Source organism: Heteronotia binoei, chromosome 11 (assembly GCF_032191835.1).
Source record: "Heteronotia binoei isolate CCM8104 ecotype False Entrance Well chromosome 11, APGP_CSIRO_Hbin_v1, whole genome shotgun sequence".
NCBI classification, from domain to species: Eukaryota; Metazoa; Chordata; class Lepidosauria; order Squamata; family Gekkonidae; genus Heteronotia; species Heteronotia binoei.
Window position 1 is genome coordinate 56,456,724 of NC_083233.1, and position 17,993 is coordinate 56,474,716.

At 43.9% G+C, this 17,993-nt stretch overlaps 1 protein-coding gene across 6 annotated transcripts in view; it reads left to right on the top strand.

The window, feature by feature from the left end:
• TAOK3 (TAO kinase 3) overlaps nt 1-17,993 on the top strand; it is a 155,358-nt gene that overhangs the window by 132,515 nt on the left and 4,850 nt on the right. For all 6 annotated transcript variants that reach the window (XM_060250267.1, XM_060250272.1, XM_060250269.1 and 3 more), the window contains 5 exons: nt 713-949; nt 1,759-1,887; nt 7,972-8,175; nt 13,779-14,018; nt 15,146-15,358. In XM_060250267.1, coding sequence (XP_060106250.1) covers nt 713-949; nt 1,759-1,887; nt 7,972-8,175; nt 13,779-14,018; nt 15,146-15,358 — 1,023 coding nt within the window. The remainder of the gene's footprint in view (nt 1-712; nt 950-1,758; nt 1,888-7,971; nt 8,176-13,778; nt 14,019-15,145; nt 15,359-17,993) is intronic.

The following is a 17,993-nucleotide window of genomic DNA, read 5'->3' on the forward strand; positions in this document are numbered from 1 at the left end:
TCTCAGTGATGAAAATTGTAAGACATGTCCAAGGTCAGGGAAAAGAGCTTTAATCACTTTCTAGGATTTCCAAAAGTTGACAGGAATACATGAGCAAAGTGTTGCTGGCCTTGAAGCACAGTGTCTATCTGAGTATTTATTTACTGCCTCCTCAAGATAGTGTCTATATGGCCACCATTGACCCCAGGCATCCGCACAGTAGTGTGTTGTGGTTCCATCTCACCTAAAATGTTGCGAGGCTGCATTGTTACAAGAGGAAGGGGTCAACAAGCCCTGCTGTAAATCTGCCTCTTAAATAGTTGTGCCTGTCCCCACCCTGCCACCTAGTTGTTAACTCAGTGTGAAAAATGTGGACAAGCAGCCATCTGTGACAATGGAATTGGGAGTTTGGGGCAGGTGGTGTTGGCCCATTTATTCAAAATAACTTTGACAAAAATTGTCACCTACCAGAAACTAGAGGGTTCAAGGGCCAATCTTTTCCCTGTACAGCAGCAGTCTTGGCATTAGCAGCTAGCATACTGACCAAAAAAAAGGCCATTTCCCACCCCCACCCCCAATGTTTTCTGTCTTTGGACTGATTGCATAGTCCAAAATAAGCTAAATTGGGGCTTGGAAAGCATATGGGGGCAAGCCTTAGAGTATATCTGGACCACCTTCCCTATCAGGCAGGTGCTTCCATCTGATAGTTTTGTGTCTCCTTCAATGACCTTAGGTTACAAGGCAGATCCATGAGCATGAGCAGGAGAACGAGTTGCGGGAACAGATGTCAGGATATAAGCGGATGCGGCGCCAGCACCAGAAGCAGCTGATCGCCCTGGAGAACAAGCTGAAGGCTGAAATGGACGAGCACCGCCTCAAGCTGCAGAAAGAGGTGGAGACTCATGCCAACAACTCGTCCATTGAGCTGGAGAAGCTGGCCAAGAAGCAAGTGGCCATCATTGAGAAGGAGGTAAGTCCAGGCCTAAAACCATTGACATGCATCAGACACTTTCAAAAGACTTTAAGGTCACTTGAGGTGTCTTGAGAGAGGGCAGCGATTTCTGCGAATTTCCTCTCCCTCTTCAGACTCCCAATGTGTTATTTGTAAAAGCCACCAACTGCTGGCATATTGGGGAGGGGCAAGGGCTGTGGGCAGATTATGCCTTTTAAATTTTATGTTTGAGTATGGGCCATTGTGTCTTGGACATAGGAATGAATGCAGATAACATCCATTTTGGAGCCAAACAAAATGAGGCAGCAGAATTCAGGACTATACCACTTTAGACTGCAAGTAGGGGCAGGGACTATATTTTCCAGTGCTTCCCAAGGCAAAGAGCTTATTTCATGTAGTAAGTTACCATATCAGGAAGAAGGCTATGCTATGCGTCAAGGGGCTAGATGAACTCTGATTGCCCCTGTGCTTAAATTCTGAAGCAGTATAGTCCAGCTAAAGAATCTCAGGTAGCTCTGCTTCTGGTGTTGTGAGTGTTGAATGGATGGTCCATTCTGCCAGTAGGAAGTTGATAGCAATTCTGTGCTCAGGATCAGGGATGGCAAAAGTGGGATTCATGAAGCAAGGAGATGCAGGATCAGGCAACCGCTTTCATCAACTCATCACACAAGGGACAAGCTGATCTTGGGTATGAGCGTTATATGGAGATCATTGAGCTCTGCTAGCCTAGACTGTGAATGATGAAACAAAAGCACAGGGGTAACAGCAGAAAAGGCACAACTGAAAATGTTGGTAAGTTTCCTCATAATTTATTCGTTATATTTCAGGCAAAGGCGGCGGCGGCAGATGAGAAGAAGTTCCAGCAGCAGATTTTGACTCAGCAGAAGAGAGATCTGACCAATTTCTTAGAAAGTCAGAAGAAGCAATACAAGATTTGCAAGGAAAAGATTAAAGAGGCAAGAAGGCTCTTCCCATCTCCCCCCCTGGGTTTCAGGCTAAAATGTGTCCTCAGACTGAGTTTCTGTGAATCTAAAACCAGTCAGTAGCTTCCTTATAATACATTAGATCAGAATGTCTCAGATATTGTTTGCTTCCCTGGGGAAAAAGTTGCTTTTTTCAGTTGTTCATTTTGGGCTTATAACCTTCTCTTTTTTAAGGACTTGGGGAAAATGCTCACAACAAAAGTAGGAATAGATACAGTCAGATGTTCTACGCAGAACTCTTTCCATTCATGGGGTGGGAGGACATTTTACAAATATCTCTCCCCTGGCTCTATCTCTCTTGCTTTTACTTTTTTGATGTCAGTTGTTATCTTGGCAATGACTGCATATGTCATTGAAACTTGGAACCATAATAGTCTTTGTTTTTTTTTTATACATGACATACATGTATGACATAGGGCTGGAAGCGCTGCCCATACTTTGATTTGTCTTTGGACATTATCATCTAACCATATCTGATTGGCTATGCAGTGTTGTCATGAAGTCAAATCAGACTGAGGACATGGTTTGCTCTCACCGGCTTTGTTTGCAAGCAGGAAAAGAAGTAGATGATGCCAAATAGCAGTGAGGAATGCAGTTGCTGTTGGTGCTAAATTAAGCAAAAACTTTGATGTTCACAGCACCCTTAAAAAGACTGTTGAAAGAGAAAAGGGTCCCTCTTCACAGCTGGCAAGCAGCGTTCAAAACATGGAGTAGGAAGCATTTCAGCTCAGTCTTAGAAATGTAATAAATTTGATCAGTATAGTCATCAATGCCTCCTCCTTTATGAAGGTCTTTCACTGCATCAGAAATTCAGGGTACACCTGTGGTGAGCCAAAAATTGAAGGGAATTCTGTATATACTAGGCAGCTGTGGCTACTTGTATATCTTCAAATTTGGTGCATGGATGTTCACTCAGTGGGCAGGCCTATGATGTGTGTTCCAGTTAAATCTGAATTCTGCAACCTCTCTGAATGATGCAGCGTGCTCAGTTTCTGTCCCCAGATTTACTTAGTTTCTCCTTGAGTGGGTCCCAGGAGCTACATGAGCATTGAGTCTTGCCCCCCAGTAACAGGACATTTTATGGCTCTGGATTTTAAGATTTCATTGGGCACTGCCCACACACTTTCAGGCACATCTTCACAAACACGAGGGCTAGGACTTTAAAAAGCAAACAGACAAAATGGTTTTCAGGAAAGAAGCAGAGATACAAAGCTGGTTGCCTCTGGATGCTTGCAGATCATCTAGTGCAGACATCCTTCTTAGGTTGCTTGAAGATGGAAAGAACAGAAAAAGGCAGGACTGAAAGACAATCAAAAGCCCATGTAGACAATTGTGGTGAAATGCAGACTGAATGCTAACCATGGAAGTTTCATGCCATCTTCTTAAGATTTGCACATCCATTTACTCATATGCACATGCTGCTGTGCAGTGAAATGTGTTTGCCACTACCTGAAAAGTTAGGGTCTGGTTCCCTTAGACCAGGGTAACTTACCATGTAGTGATGGTTTGTTTGTCCATATAGTTTCTACCTAGAATGCCAGCCTTCATGGTTGGTTGGTTGAGGTCCTGACAGTGGCCCTGCTTAAAATTTTCTGTATGTGGGCTTGATTTGTGAACATGGAAATGGTCCTTAATGACCCATGTCCTTTAAATATAATTCAGTCTGGCTGGAGAACCCAGGTAAAGGAAGTCTCTGTAATGCTGTCCTGTGAATGTCCTTCTGGCATTCTTTTACACTTGTAGAAGACACTTCATCACAGCACATCTGCCATCGAGTTTGGCACTCCCAAACAGGGCCCCTTACTATGATGATACTTATTTTCTGTTTTGAAGTCCACCTTCCCGGGTATCCCTTCTTAGATATCCCTTATTGCAAGAAATGTTCCAAACACTTCTTTTTTAGGAATTTATCGATGTTTGCTTTCTTTAAAAAAAAAATAGCTTTGGAAGACCTGAATTCTGAAAGTTCTAATGCCCCTTGTCCAGTGGAGATAGCACGATTCTTGCATATAAGTTGCAAATGTAATTATCATGCAGTTGTGTAAATAGCTCCATGGACATGCACTTGGTCTTTGTTGACAGTTGTGTTACCACTATGGAGAGGAGGCCCGAATCCAATCTCAGTGCAGTGGTGGAACATGTTCATTTCTCTTAAACTTGCAGGAAGGCCTCAGGCTGGGAAGGGGGAGAGCTTACATTCACCCTATTCTTCCTCTTTCATTTGTGTGACTCCCTCTTTTCTCCATGGGGATCAAGCCAAAGCCTTCTCCTTGGCTTCTGGATAAGAGAGTTTAAATAGCTCTTCACAGCTCCTGCAAATCCTGGCCAAATCAATCTGTCTGATGGGATGCCCTCTAAACTTCTGGTGATTCCCTTGGTACTGGCCCAGAGGGCTGACAGCTTACCTTCACCCCTCCTCCAGTGGGTCAGCAGCCTCATTGCCACTTCTATAGTTTGCTCCTAGCCTGGACCTTCCTGGTCACTGTTGCCCAGTATGGGCAGAGCCCTACTGCACAGTTGCGTAGTGGCAACCAAATCGGAGACAGAGGTAGCTTGTTGTGGCTCCAGGCAACTATGTGCAACTATGTCCAGGAATTAAGTGATGGACTTAGTGACAAGGTTCTCCCAATCTCATTGAAAATAGCACAAATACATTGGATGCTGAATTACATTGAGTTGCACCTTTGTTTTGTCTAGCTCAGTGTTGTCTTCTGTGGTCAGCAGTAATTCTCCAGTAGCTCAGGACAACAAAGGTTTGTTCCAACACCTGTTGAATGAGCTCCTTTAATTGCAGAGACCAGGGACAGAACCTGGGACCTTTGGCACGGAAAGCTCTCACTAAGTTATGGACCCTTCCTCCAGTGATGCAAGTCACTGTCCTTGGAAACTGCAAAATGCAGATTGTTAGTCTCTGTGGGGAAGATATCTGGGAGGTATGTCCCCAGCAGCATAGAAAGACATAAGCTGCAGATGCAGTGATGAAACCCCACAGAACCCTAGGTAGTGTGGAACAAGCTTCTGAGATAGGTAATTAGGGACTACTGCAGAAATGATGTTTTTAGATGTTGCATTTAAGGATTTTTAATTGTTTACCCATCTATCTATGGATTTGTCAAAGGCATGTTTGAACACAAGCACATCATGCAGGTGTACTCATCAGAGAGCCAGGATTGTCTGTAGTTCTTCTGAAGTGAACAATTATTGACATGCACATTTGCATTGTAGTGGCCCTAATATTTCCATTGTCAAGAAAATGCTGATAAAATATTGACCCCAATACCTCTGGGCTAAGTACTTCAGTCTATCCTTGGACCACTGTTTGATGTGTTTGGGTGTGGGTGTGACTCAGGTCAAGCTTCTCTCAAATGCCTTCTGTCCTTTTCTTTTCCCCTTAATGTTCTGATTTGCAATCAGCACCCTTACTAAGTTTCCTTCAGGATATAATGTTGAAAATATATCTTCATGATGTTGTGTGGTAAAAATGCTGCAAACATTTTTTTTAAAAAAAAACCCACAAAGCTTATTTTTAAAAAATATGCTTTGCAAAATACCTGCACCTACAGAGCTTTCAGGAGAATTGCATTAACTTTCCAAATCTGTGCTGGGTCTTTTTCTTTGTGACTCACCTGTAGGAATCTCTTCTGGGTACATGTCATTAAAAAGCACTTAAAGCACAGAATTCCTCAGCTATTTGGCCCCCACATGTATTTAATACCCTGCAGTCAAGGATGGAAACACCTGGTGGAAACTTTTCTGGAGTGTCATAGGAAATAGATGGAAATTTTAATTGCTGTGGTTTAATGCAGTCTTAAGTATACACATGCAAAATAACTCTTACACCCCAGATTATCAGATCCAGAGTTACTATGGCACCTGGGTGCTGTGTTCACATACCCTTATTCAGATTACAGCAGGCACATGAGCAAGTGCTGTGACTCTGGTTTGCACATGTGTGTACATCACTTGCTTTGTCTGAACTCAATTATCTGGAGGCGGAATGTGTGAACTGACTTTCTTAAAGCATTGCACCTGAGGTGAAGCAAGGTGAAATGGGAGTGCTACTCATGGTGTGTTATCTCTGTTAGCCCATTTGCACATGAGACAGATGTCACCTTGCTGCGGCTTGTTGGCAACAGTTCTGAAAAGCTGAGTGTAACACTTTGAAAAATCTTAACATATACCTTCATGGCTGTATTACTACACAGTAAGGTAAATTGCCAGGTACTTCCAAGAGGATTGATTGAAAGCATGTCTCTTTTTTCCGTTCAGTGTTTTTATGTACAGGAATTCCCTGCTTCTTCTCCACAAGTATCTTCTTAAGTGAAAACCGTGCAAAGATATCCGCCTCTGCTCTTTCTTTCTGCCTTGCAATTCTCTGTGTAGTGGAAGGAAGGTGCAATCCTGCCAGAGGTCCCTTGAATAGTTTAGGAGTGGTATTCTTCAAAGAGGAGTGCATACTTCAGCTCTTCTTTCAGGGCGGAGGATACATCATAAATGCACTTACATGGTGTCTTCCCATTCATGGCAAAATATGGAAAGCACAAAATTGCCCTTGGAAATTTTGTTTGTCTCAATCCAAACTTATCTGACTTCCCTCAGGCTTCCTCAGATGTTTTACATGAGGATGTCCCTCTCCCCCCTCCCTAGTAGCATAAGAGGGCACTGGGATGGAGGCTTTGGCTGTGATATAGATGAACCATCTGCCCTGGTAATCACCTCCCATGGAGACAAGGAGGCACCATCATCTGGAGGGAGAAAACTCCATGGTACAGATGCCCATTGGGCAAGTATGGCCTAGTACTAGCCAGTTACGTGTGGCTGGTTGGCCTTTGTGGTAGCCATGGGGGGTGGGGAGGAATGGCATCCTACTATGGAAGGAACTGGTCAGCAAAAGTGGCTCTGGCTCCTAGAGTGCACCTTAAAAGACATGACCCAAAGGAGCCTGGGGCTGGACTAGACAGCAAATGCACAAGAGGCAATGAGTGAAGTAACTTCCTGGCTCCTGCAGAAAGGAGGGGGCAACTCTGTAACTGGTTGGAAGCCAATAAAGGGTGCTGCGTGCATGGATGAGGGTCTTCAGCATTATCTTAAAAATCCAATGTCAAGTGGCCCTGAACGAGGGCCCAGCCCCCATCTTACTGTGCCTGTTAGCTCTTGCAGGACCATTCAGCGATTTGACGTAAGATGTTTCTTCAGCTGTTGAGGAAGCATAGACAAAGTCAACAAATGGCAAAAAGGAGTGGACAAACAAGGCGACATCTTGTAGTCCTTATATGATACTGTTTAAAGGGACTCAGTGGCGAACATGCCTATTTGGCACAGCGCCTGACCTGATTGGGGCTAGTGTGCACTGTCTTCAACCTGGCGGGATCCTGTATCAGGGGAAAACCAAGATAATAGTGGTGCCTCTTGCTTCATCGGGTCTCTTTGTGCATTCAGCTACCAACAATTGTTCAGACCCACCAGTCTGCCACAAGCCATGTACAGAAACTGTCCCATTCCCTGCAAAATCTTGCTACTAATCAAAACTCTTTTAGCTTCAGTAACATCCCTCAAATGTTTTGTCTGAGATGGAAATTTCAAGTTCACTTTGAGATTTGATTTAGGTGAAATTTGGGTTGCACCTTGGATCAGCTGTGTATGTTAAACCTGTGTACAGCACACAAGTGGCTGGATTCAGTTTGTGACAATTTCTGGAAGTTGCAGCCTGAATGAACTGAAAGCAGCTTCCTTGTATGCCCCAGAATTAGCCCTCAAGGAAAGCACAAGTATTATGGGAGGATCATTTCAGCCTGTTCCGTGAACTTTAGAATCATTTCACATTCTCCCTCTTGGAGTCCCTGTATTGTCAGTTGATTAGTTCCCTTCAGGGATATCTTGAGGAATAATGGGCTTAAACTCTTTTGGAGGGGATGTCCTGTGTTGCTGTTTAAGCCCAGGCAGATGGCAGAAATGGAGGGGGGGGGGGAGAAGATGCACACAAGTTTCTTCCCCATCGTGAAAGAAGGGTGCATTTAACAAATGGCATTTGTTTCTTGGTCATTCCTCTGTGTGTAGGAGATGAATGAGGATCACAGCACACCGAAGAAGGAGAAGCAAGAGAGGATATCCAAACACAAAGAGAACCTGCAGCACACACAGGCTGAAGAGGAGGCCCATCTTCTCAGCCAGCAGAGACTCTACTATGACAAAAACTGCCGTTTCTTCAAGCGAAAAAGCATGATCAGGAGGCACGAGTTGGAGCAGCAGAACATTCGGGAGGTAGCATGTTTTACCCTTTTATCCTAACCTTTGTATATGGCGGCGGGAGCAGGGGAATTTGGTACTTGCAGGGGTGACCACTTGCCAAGCAGCAACCCAGTGCTGGTTCAAGGTATTTTGGTGCTCCAAGCAAGGTACACCCAGTACCTCCAAAGCTCATGCCGCTGCTGGCCACATCCAAGCCAAGACCCCACAGCAACTCCCAGCCAGTGGAAGCATGGGGCCAGGAGATGATGCCAGTCACTTTCTCTGCTGTTGATGTCTGGGAGTCAGCTTGAGCCCCTGTGGTACATCAGCTCCTTCCTCATTGGGCCATCCCAAGCATTCACTTTCTGTTGCTTAAATTCTGATGGCCTATTGCTCTTTGCCTTCCCCTGTGCTTTGTGCCAATTGTCCCCTTTGTTTGTTTTTCAAGACTTGGCTTGGCATGTGTATGCAATCACAATGCATTAAAAAGCACAGGTTTTATACTGTTTTTAAATACTTTTAAATTCGCCAGAAAAAAATATGAAACCATATTTCATTTAAGGCCTGGGCAATCAGCACTGTAAATAGCTCTGCTCTTAGTGGGTAGGAGGTAACTTTGTGAACAACACAAGGCCAGTCTGCTCTGTGCCAGTCTGGCTTCTTCTGAAAATCAGGGGAGCAAGTTCCCCCTGAGCCCTCCTGAGGAAGAAACCTGTGCATTTTCCACAAATGCGTTGAATGTGATTCTACAGGAGACTCGCTGACACTGTGTAACACAGTCTCTTTCCAATTTTTCATTTAGTGCTGTGTTGCATTAAGCATGCACACACTCCAGTAAATCATTATCTGTGCCCTGAGTTCTTTGTAGTGGGAGCTTCTCAGCCAGGGCATTTCCCTGAAAGACACACAAACACTACTCTTTATTATTATTATTATTATTATTATTATTATTATTATTATTATTATTATTAGTTTATTTCTATTCCGCCCCTTCCGCTTTTGGGGGGCTCAGAGCGGAGTACAACAATTTGAATTAAAATCACAATAAAATCATAATAAAAACAATTTCAACGTTCAGTAAAGTGCAGTAAGTTAGTTCAGCAAGGTGATATAAAACAAGATACAATACAGTGGTGCATCGGGGGCCATAAGGGCGTGGAAGTACTCTGAGGAAGTGGCAGCAGTGTTATCTGTTTGAGCAAGAAGAGCCCCACTCTGAGGCATGTGTTGTATAGAGGTATATTCATAGCTGCATTTAACTTAAATAATTGTAAGGGTTTGGGAAGGGGGCACTTGCATGGTGGATTTAGGCAAGAAACAATGCAGAGGACAACAGGGATAGGTAGGTGGTGGATTGGGCCTGTCAGATGAAACTTTGTTGGAAAATGTTATCTGTTCCTCTAAAAGGGTTCGGAGTAATTGTAATTTGATTACATTTTGTTAGCTGATTTATCCAGTAATTATGGATGAGATCCATGAAAACTGATCCAGGTTGGGACATATACATGAGTGTCTCTATCCCCTTCAGAACATATGTTATGGAGGAATTTGCATGGCACAAAGGGCAAACCCCACATTCCAGTTTGTCATCAAGTTGAGGTGGATGTTGATGTTGATGTGGATGTCGTCTTGTTTTGATACTAATTGATACCTCTCCTCTTTTTCCCATTAAAAAACAAAGGAAAGAGAACAGATGGGTGCTATCAGAACAGGAACTTCCCCAGCCTTTCCAAAAAAGTGCCAGTGCTTATGTCAATTTTTGAACCAATATTTTTCAGTTTGGGTCTATTAGACCTGAAAAAGTTTCAGGATTCCCAAAAAATCTCAGATCCAGATACCAATATTTCGGGCCCAATATACCCTGCTGATTAAAAAATAATAACCTGATCCTGGGGCTAGCTTGGTTTCTCCTGCAGCCTCCTTAAAACCGAGCATCAGGAGAAGACAGCATAGAGCTGTGCCTGCAGAGAGCTGTTGACTCCCCTCAGGCACAGCAATCCTGGCTGGGCTGCCCTCTCCTGCCGACTTGTTCAAACCTGGTGGCAAGAGAAGGTGGCAGCACAGAGCTGTACTCTCAGCTCCCCACCAACCCAGCTGATCTTAGGCTGGCTTCTGCAGTCCCTTTAAAGTTTAAAGGGACTGCATAAGCTTGTCCAATGAACAGCTAAGAGGGCTCCCACCTCTCTGCTGTTTTCAGATCTACCCAAAATCCCCAAATATATCTGGGATTTTCTCTGAAACTTTTTCCTGTTTTTCTGGGAAAACCTGGATACATTTGGGAAGCTGAAATATAGCCAAAAAACACCAATAAGGTATTTTTCAGATATATTTTTGGCTCGAGTAGATCGGAATACACACATCTAATTAGAACTTGGGCTCATTGAGCATGTACTGGCCAGGCAGAAGAAGGTCCTTCTTTACATGTTGCATTGTTAATTCTTCTGGGGGGTGAGTTACACATATTGTATGCCAGGGCACATTGATTAATAGGATAATCCTAGGCCAGATTCCTGTGTATTGGAGTTGAAGAATTCCCACAAAAACAGAAGTAATTGCACTTCACAGTACTTAAACATCCAGACCTTAAAAACATACTTGTGGCAGAATGTTTATTTTGTTTAAATCCACCCCTCCCTCTTTAGATATAGAACAACTCACACCACTTTGGTTCCTTTACAAAGTGTGTGTGTATATGTCTGTCTGTCTGTCTGTCTGTCTATCAATTTGAAATAACAAAAAATATCTTTTGATCCTGAAGTACTAGACAGTTAACAAACTTCAATGAATTGTAAAGAGAAATCTCTAAAATTAATAATTTCTACATATTTTTGTATCTTGGAATATTTTTATCTCAATGTGAGGCTAAAACCCCCCCAACCTACTCCCAGTAGATGCTTTGGGATTGTTTGGTACCCTGGGTGCTTTTTCGGGGTGGGGGTGGTCTGCCAAAAGTAAATTGCAAGTGGTAATGGGCTGTAGTTTGGTGGTAATGTGTACAGGTGACAGTGTCCTAAGATGGGCTTCCCAGTCTTTGTAACCCTGTGGGCACCTTTGGAATTCTAGCACAGGATGGTGGGCAGAACCACAAGGTGCCTGCCACAAGGGGCGGAGCCAACCACAAAATGTCAGGAAGTGAGGTAATGCATAAATCTTACTGTAACTCTGACATTTCAGGGAGAAACTCTGTTTAAAAGGGTGCCTTTTCAAAGAAACATATTTAATTTTTTTTCATACATACACACAACTTAAGTTCAATCCTACAGTGAAGACCCTTGTGAACATCCTTTTTATAAATCTGCACAGCCAATCAGAGGCCCTGTTGGGCAAGAGCCTCATCCACTTTCTAAAAAACAATTGCCAAGCACTGAGAAAGGTGTTAGTGGGGTGCCATGGTGTCCCTGTCCTGAGAGGGAAAAGTTTTATCGCCAAGCACCGAGAAAGGTGTTAGTGGGTGCCTTGGTGCTCATGAGTGCCGCTTGGAACCCCTGTCCTGAGAGGGAAAAGTTTTACAGCCAGTTCTCTGTGCATTCTGCCAAAAAAGGTGCAACCAGGGGGAAAAAAATTCACCCAAGCTTACTTCCACTGTTAAGGTGTCCACAAGGCGTGGTGACAGCCAAACACTTGGGTAGTTTTTCCAAAGGATTAGGCAGTTCTTGAAGAACATGTCTGTCTTAACCCCAGTAGCTGATCAGAACCTCTGTGTTCAGAGGCAGTAATATTTTGCAACATTCTGAGAATAATCATGTGAGGCAGGCTGTCTCTGTTATGCCCTTGTGAGCTTTCCAAGAGCAAGCAGGTATCAGAACGCTGCACCAGGTGGACTTGGGCTGATCCATTAAGACCCTTTCTTTATGGTGCAACTCTGTACATATACTCCTTTCAATGTGTATCAAGGGCAGGGCTGGTAAGGGCTTACAAGGATAAAAGCACAACCCTCTGGCATTACCTCTTGCATGATATCCCTGTGGCTCCTTTGTGATTTATGTTTGTGCACCTTTGATTCGTTTGGCAAATAATCGGATTAACTGCCGATTAAAAAAAAAATGTTGTCCCGCTTACAGTCAAAATTTAGACAGAAAAAGATGGTATTGAGGGTAAACAAGGAAGAATATGTAGTCACTTCAGTTAACAACCTTTGTTTCAGTGGGAAATTAGAATTTGAAGACTTAAAAGATTTGCAGGAAAAGTGAGTTTTGAGAAGGAATTTTTCAAGGGAAAGACTAGCATCCAGGGTTGGATTTAGGTGTTCAAAGAGGCAGTTTCTAGGCGTAAGGGAGAAAGAGCAGAAAACCTTCTGATAGCTGGTAGATCTGGAAAAATGAATGTCACTAGGAGGGAGGTATTGATAAGGTATGAGAATGGATGGATGAATGCTTGTATGTGTGTGTTTCAGAGCTATGCTCCGTAGCATGTCCAGAGGGCACAGGTGTGGCACTGGTTCTCGGATGGCCCCAGGAGCAGCACCTGATGCTGTTTATTTTCTGTGGGACTGCAGTGCTGGACGTGGGGGGCTCCATGGCACATTGCGACTCCCTTTGAAAGTATCACACCTTTCTAATTAAAGTCAGAGAGATGGGGGGCGGGGGTCTGTCACTTGCTGTACATCGCATCAGCCACATTTAACAAAACAAAACACCCAGTTTTGGAATAGAAACCAAGTCATCCATTCTGTGAAAGTATCTGAAGTTCAGGTCTCTGGGCTTACGGTGCTCATGCTTGCCACCTGCTGGGTAGCTTGCAGAACTACAAAACAGGAAGAAAAAAAAAGATTTCTGGGCATCCTGAAACTGATGGGCAGATTTGCTTTAAACTTCCACTTCGGGCTCTACAGCAAAGTTGATCCGCAATAGATTCAGGATGAATCTGTGAAAACTGTTTTTCACACAGTGCCACATAAGCGCATGATTGCAGTCCAGTAGCACTTTAAAGACCAAAAAGATTTCCCAGGAAGACATTTCAGGTAGGCAGCTGTGCTGGTCTGCAGTAGAGGATCTTGATCTGAGTCCAGCAGCATTTTAAGGGGTCAACAAGATGCCCAGTGTATGAGCTTTTGAGAGTTAAATCTGTAAATCCTGTTGGTGTCCCAAGATGTTACTGAACTTGAAACTCAAATGTCCGGGGTATAAGCTTTCAAGAGTCAGAACTCCCTTTGTCAGATGTGAGGGTCAGATAGGGACAAAAGGAAGCTTTGACTCTCAAAAGCTTTTACCCAGAAAATCTTGAAGGTGCCTCTGGACTCAAATCTTGCTCTTCTACTGCAAACCAACAGAGCTGCCCACTTGAAAAAATAAAGTGCACGACATTTGCTACGATAAGATGCAGTGATATATAATTTTATGATCACAAAGTGGAACCTCCCTGTATAGAGGCCATATCCCTCTGCCTGGTGCTGCAAGACAAATAACAGGAAGGGCATTGCCTTCATGCCCTGCTGGCTGGTTGCTGTTAAAACAGGACAGGGTTAGATGGGCCTTGGTTTGATCCAACAAAGCAGTTCTCAAGTAGGAGTCATTTTGATCTCAGACTAGCTCAGTGGAGCAAAATCTTGCCACCTCAGCCTTGTGCAAGGGAGATTACAGTTTGCTGCTTTTCTTGGGGGTTGCTCCTTGCAAACTTTTTTTCCTTACCGTATGCAGGAGTTAAATAAGAAGAGAACGCAGAAGGAGATGGAGCACGCCATGCTAATCCGGCACGATGAGTCGACGCGGGAGTTAGAATACAGGCAGCTGCACACGTTGCAGAAGCTACGCATGGACTTGATCCGGCTGCAGCACCAGACTGAGCTAGAGAACCAGCTGGAGTACAACAAGCGGCGGGAGCGGGAGCTGCACAGGAAGCACGTTATGGAACTTCGGCAGCAGCCCAAAAACTTGAAGGTGATCACTCTCTCTATATATATTGATTTTAATCCATTATACCCCCCCCACCCCGTCTGACAAAGTGCGGCATTCAGCGCAGTTTACAGGTATCTAAGAGCAAAACCACTGTCAGGGCCAGTGTCAGGCTTGCTGGCGCCCTAGGTTGGAAGATTTAAATCATGTGGGAGGGCACCCAGGAGCAGCTGCTGCCCTTCCTGCTACGCCCAAGAAAGGTTGTGATAGAGTTGCTTGAAGGCCACCCTTGCCAGCAATTCAGATTGCAGGGGAAGAGCAGCAGGAGCAGCTGGTCAGTGGGCTTTTTAAATGGACCACCAATAGGTGCAAGAGATGCTAAGATTTAGGCCAGAAGATGCTGCCTTTTGATTCCAAAGGAAGTTTGTATAGTCACTAGTTAACTCAGTCATTTACAGAGCATTCCAGTCTCCTAGTTAGGTCACTACTAATAGAGCCATCTTTTGCAGGATCAGGTAAATATTTTTCTGTGTAAGTTAAAGGTGGAGATAGAGAACTGTGATTTGAAATTCATTATAAAATTCATTGGCATGGCAAGATTGGATGTCTTAACCAGCTGAAGTACTGGATTTCCTCTTACCAATAACATAGCAGAAAACATAGCCTGGAAACACACTGGTTTTAAAAAGAGCTGGAAGTACTTTGAGAGTGGCACAGTTTCTATGTATGCACTCTTCTGTTCCGCTTTGTGTGTGGCAAAATAGGTTTCACAAGTAATGAAAGTGGGATGAGTGTGTACAACCCAAACGTTTCTATCTCCCCCACTTGATCTGCCTTCAGTTCTCTGGACGGTGAGGGGGTGGGGAAGCACCCACAGTCTCTAGCATTTGGCATGGTCAGCATCACTTTAAAATCATGCCTGAGGCTGAACTGTAGAAGAGACTAGCTGACCTGAGTGATTTATTGCTTGAATTTTACATAATAGTTTTATCATATTAAAGGCATATGCTCATATACAATAAGCTGCTAGTGAACCCTCATATGCAGTAATCTGATGGTGAGACTGTAAACCTTCTTGCATCAGCATTGTGCAATTATTAGTATTTTTAAAACAGTACCTTTCTTTAAAAACATGAGAAATGCATAACCTGAATTGCCACCTTTCATTACAGGCCATGGAAATGCAGATCAAGAAGCAGTTCCAGGACACGTGCAAAGTGCAAACCAAGCAGTATAAAGCACTCAAGAACCACCAGCTGGAAGTGACTCCAAAGAGTGAGCACAAAACTATTCTGAAGAGCCTGAAGGATGAGCAGACAAGGAAGCTTGCCATCCTGGCTGAGCAGTACGAGCAGAGCATCAATGAGATGATGGCATCGCAAGCGGTGAGGATGCCCTCTTGGCTGCAGAGCCTTAGTGATGTTCTTTCTTCCTGTAAAGAAAACAGAGTCTTCTGAATGTGGCATGCAATCTAGAAAGACCCTGCAAATTAGAGGGTGGAGGGGGGGAGAACCCAACCAATCAGGGCCAATGGAATATTTTGTATTGTAATACATGAACAGATTTTTTTTTGTCAGTGATAAGAAGGCATATTTGGACTGAGGTGATATTTTTATTTTGTAATTTACTTATTGCATTTATATACTGCCTCTCCAGAGACTTGCTCAAGGCATCTCACAAAGTAAAACCATGCAATAAAATCATTAAAAGCACCATAGGACTTATCAATAATAAAACTGCATAAATAAAAACAAGCCAGTGAAAACAAGCCAGAGTATAAAACAACATGGGACAGCCTTAAAAGAATGTTCATAAAATGGGGCTAGAAGGAGATAATAAAGAGCTTTAAAAAAATAGATCCCCTTAGTTAAAAGCCTGCGTAAAAAGAAATTTTTGGCCTGGTGCCTTAAAGAGAAATAAGATAGGTGCCAGGTAAGCTTCAAATAGGAGGACATTACAAAGGCAGGGTGCCACCACTGGAAAAGCCCTGTCTCTGGTTGCCACCTGCCTTACCTATGCAGGCACGTGTACATCAGGGCTTAAGATGTGATGTCTTTATGATCACTGTTGGTGTTGGGAGAGTGAAGCAAGCAGCAAGGAATATTTGTGGACAGCCGCTGACAGATCATGAGGAAATTGTGAGGCCAGTTTGGCTGCTGTGTGTGTATTCATAAGCAATGTTCCCTCTAAGCTGCAGAGTCTTGTGAACAAAAATTCTACTTTGTGAACTACTGGTATTAAAGTTGTGAGCTACTGCATAAATTATTGTGCTCTGGGGTCATCCTTCCTGAGTTAAGACAAAAAGGCGTGAGCCGGAGGGTAAAAGTCTATAAACTCATGCTAACAGCTTAGAGGGCACACTGTTCATAAATGCTAAGGACAGAAGGAATTGTGTGGGCAAAAGTCACCATTAGGACAGTGCTGAGGGCCAAACTGCACATTGTGAATTTTGGCAACTCACTTTTCTCGCAGTCATAAGACTGCTGCAGTATGAGGGATTTTTAAAGACCACAGAGACTCGTTTAATCTTGGGAAAACAGCATAGGGGGAGGAAGGACTCCTTCTTTCCCTACCGCAAAAATGCCCTCCATGGGTTTTGCGAATTTCTTTCCCAACCGGTGCTGTATGACTACAGGGAAAGTGAATTGGGTCCAAAGAGCCCAGACCCAACACCAAAATTCATAATGTGTAGTTTGGCCCTGAGATGCAGCAACCTTTTGGAGAGGGAAGTGGAAGAGAAAGAGGCTTGAGGAAACAACGTCAAACAAAGGAAATAGGGAGCTGAGGCCAGTAGATGTGAGGGTGCATTTTAAACTGCAGACAAATCAGTGAAAGTGAAGAAACAGAATGCAGAGCAGTAAGGGATGCTGGATCAGAACCAGAATGGCTGCATAAAATACTTGAATTTTACAGTAGGAGGGGAAGATGGGTTTCAGGAAAAATGGCTGCAGAGGCTTGAAATTGAAGAAAGGAGGGTTAAAGAAAAAGATAGGGCTGCTGAAAAACTCCATTCAGCACCTGTGAACAAGCTGTTTGCAGAAAGGAAGCTTTGGAAATGGGGACAAACCATTCCTTTCCCACTTCCAGTTACAAAACAGCATTCCTACCATGCAGGCTACATAGATTAGAAATTGCTTTTTCCTCCGCTTTTGACACTTAGGGCTGCTTCCACACAGCAACAGTTCCTTCTGTAGCTCTTATTACTGTTGCAAATACATTGGCAGTGGAGTCACCATACAGCAGTTTTCCCCATAGGTTCTTTCCCTTGGCCCCTCTTGGCTATCATTTGCCCAAGTTTGTTTCTGGAGTTTAAAAAAGGTAAATTCTTGAAAGCTTTATCATTATAATTTATTGCTGTGATCTACTGGGTTCTCTACATTCCCAGTTGTCTTTTTTTTTTAAAGTGTCTAGCCCTTTTCTCTGCAGAAATGTAAGGGGGAAAGTGGTGTATCTTCAGAGAAAAGTGTTACAGACTTAATTTTTTTTTTTAATGAAAGCCAGGAATTCAGAAGAGCTCGTCGATCACAGCAGCAAATTATCATGCTATAGTGATTTAGCATTGTATGAGTTTTAAAAAGATTCCCATATAACCCTCCCATGGCATGGTGGGAAAAATGACTGAGGGAAAATTGCACCCTGTATGGGGTCCCCAGCCCCTGGGCCGTGGACCAGTACCAGTCTGTGGCCTGTTAGCAACCGGGCCGCAGAGTGAGGCAGAGGCATCGCCCCTTTCACCTACCAGGGTCCCAGACAGATGAAAGAGGCAGTGCAGCCTTACTCCAAAGCACTACTTCTTTCATTCGCCTGGGTCCCGGGTGGGTGGAAGGGGCAGCACAGCAGTGACCTTCACCTACCCCTCATTTAAAGACCCACATTAAGGGACAGGAACAGGGTGTGGGGGCAGTCTGGGGCAGCAAAAAATGCAGCACCCCCATCGGTCCGTGGAAAAATTATCTTCCACAAAATCGGTCCCTGGTGCCAAAAAGGTTGGGGGCCACTGCATTAGGCAATGACTTTATG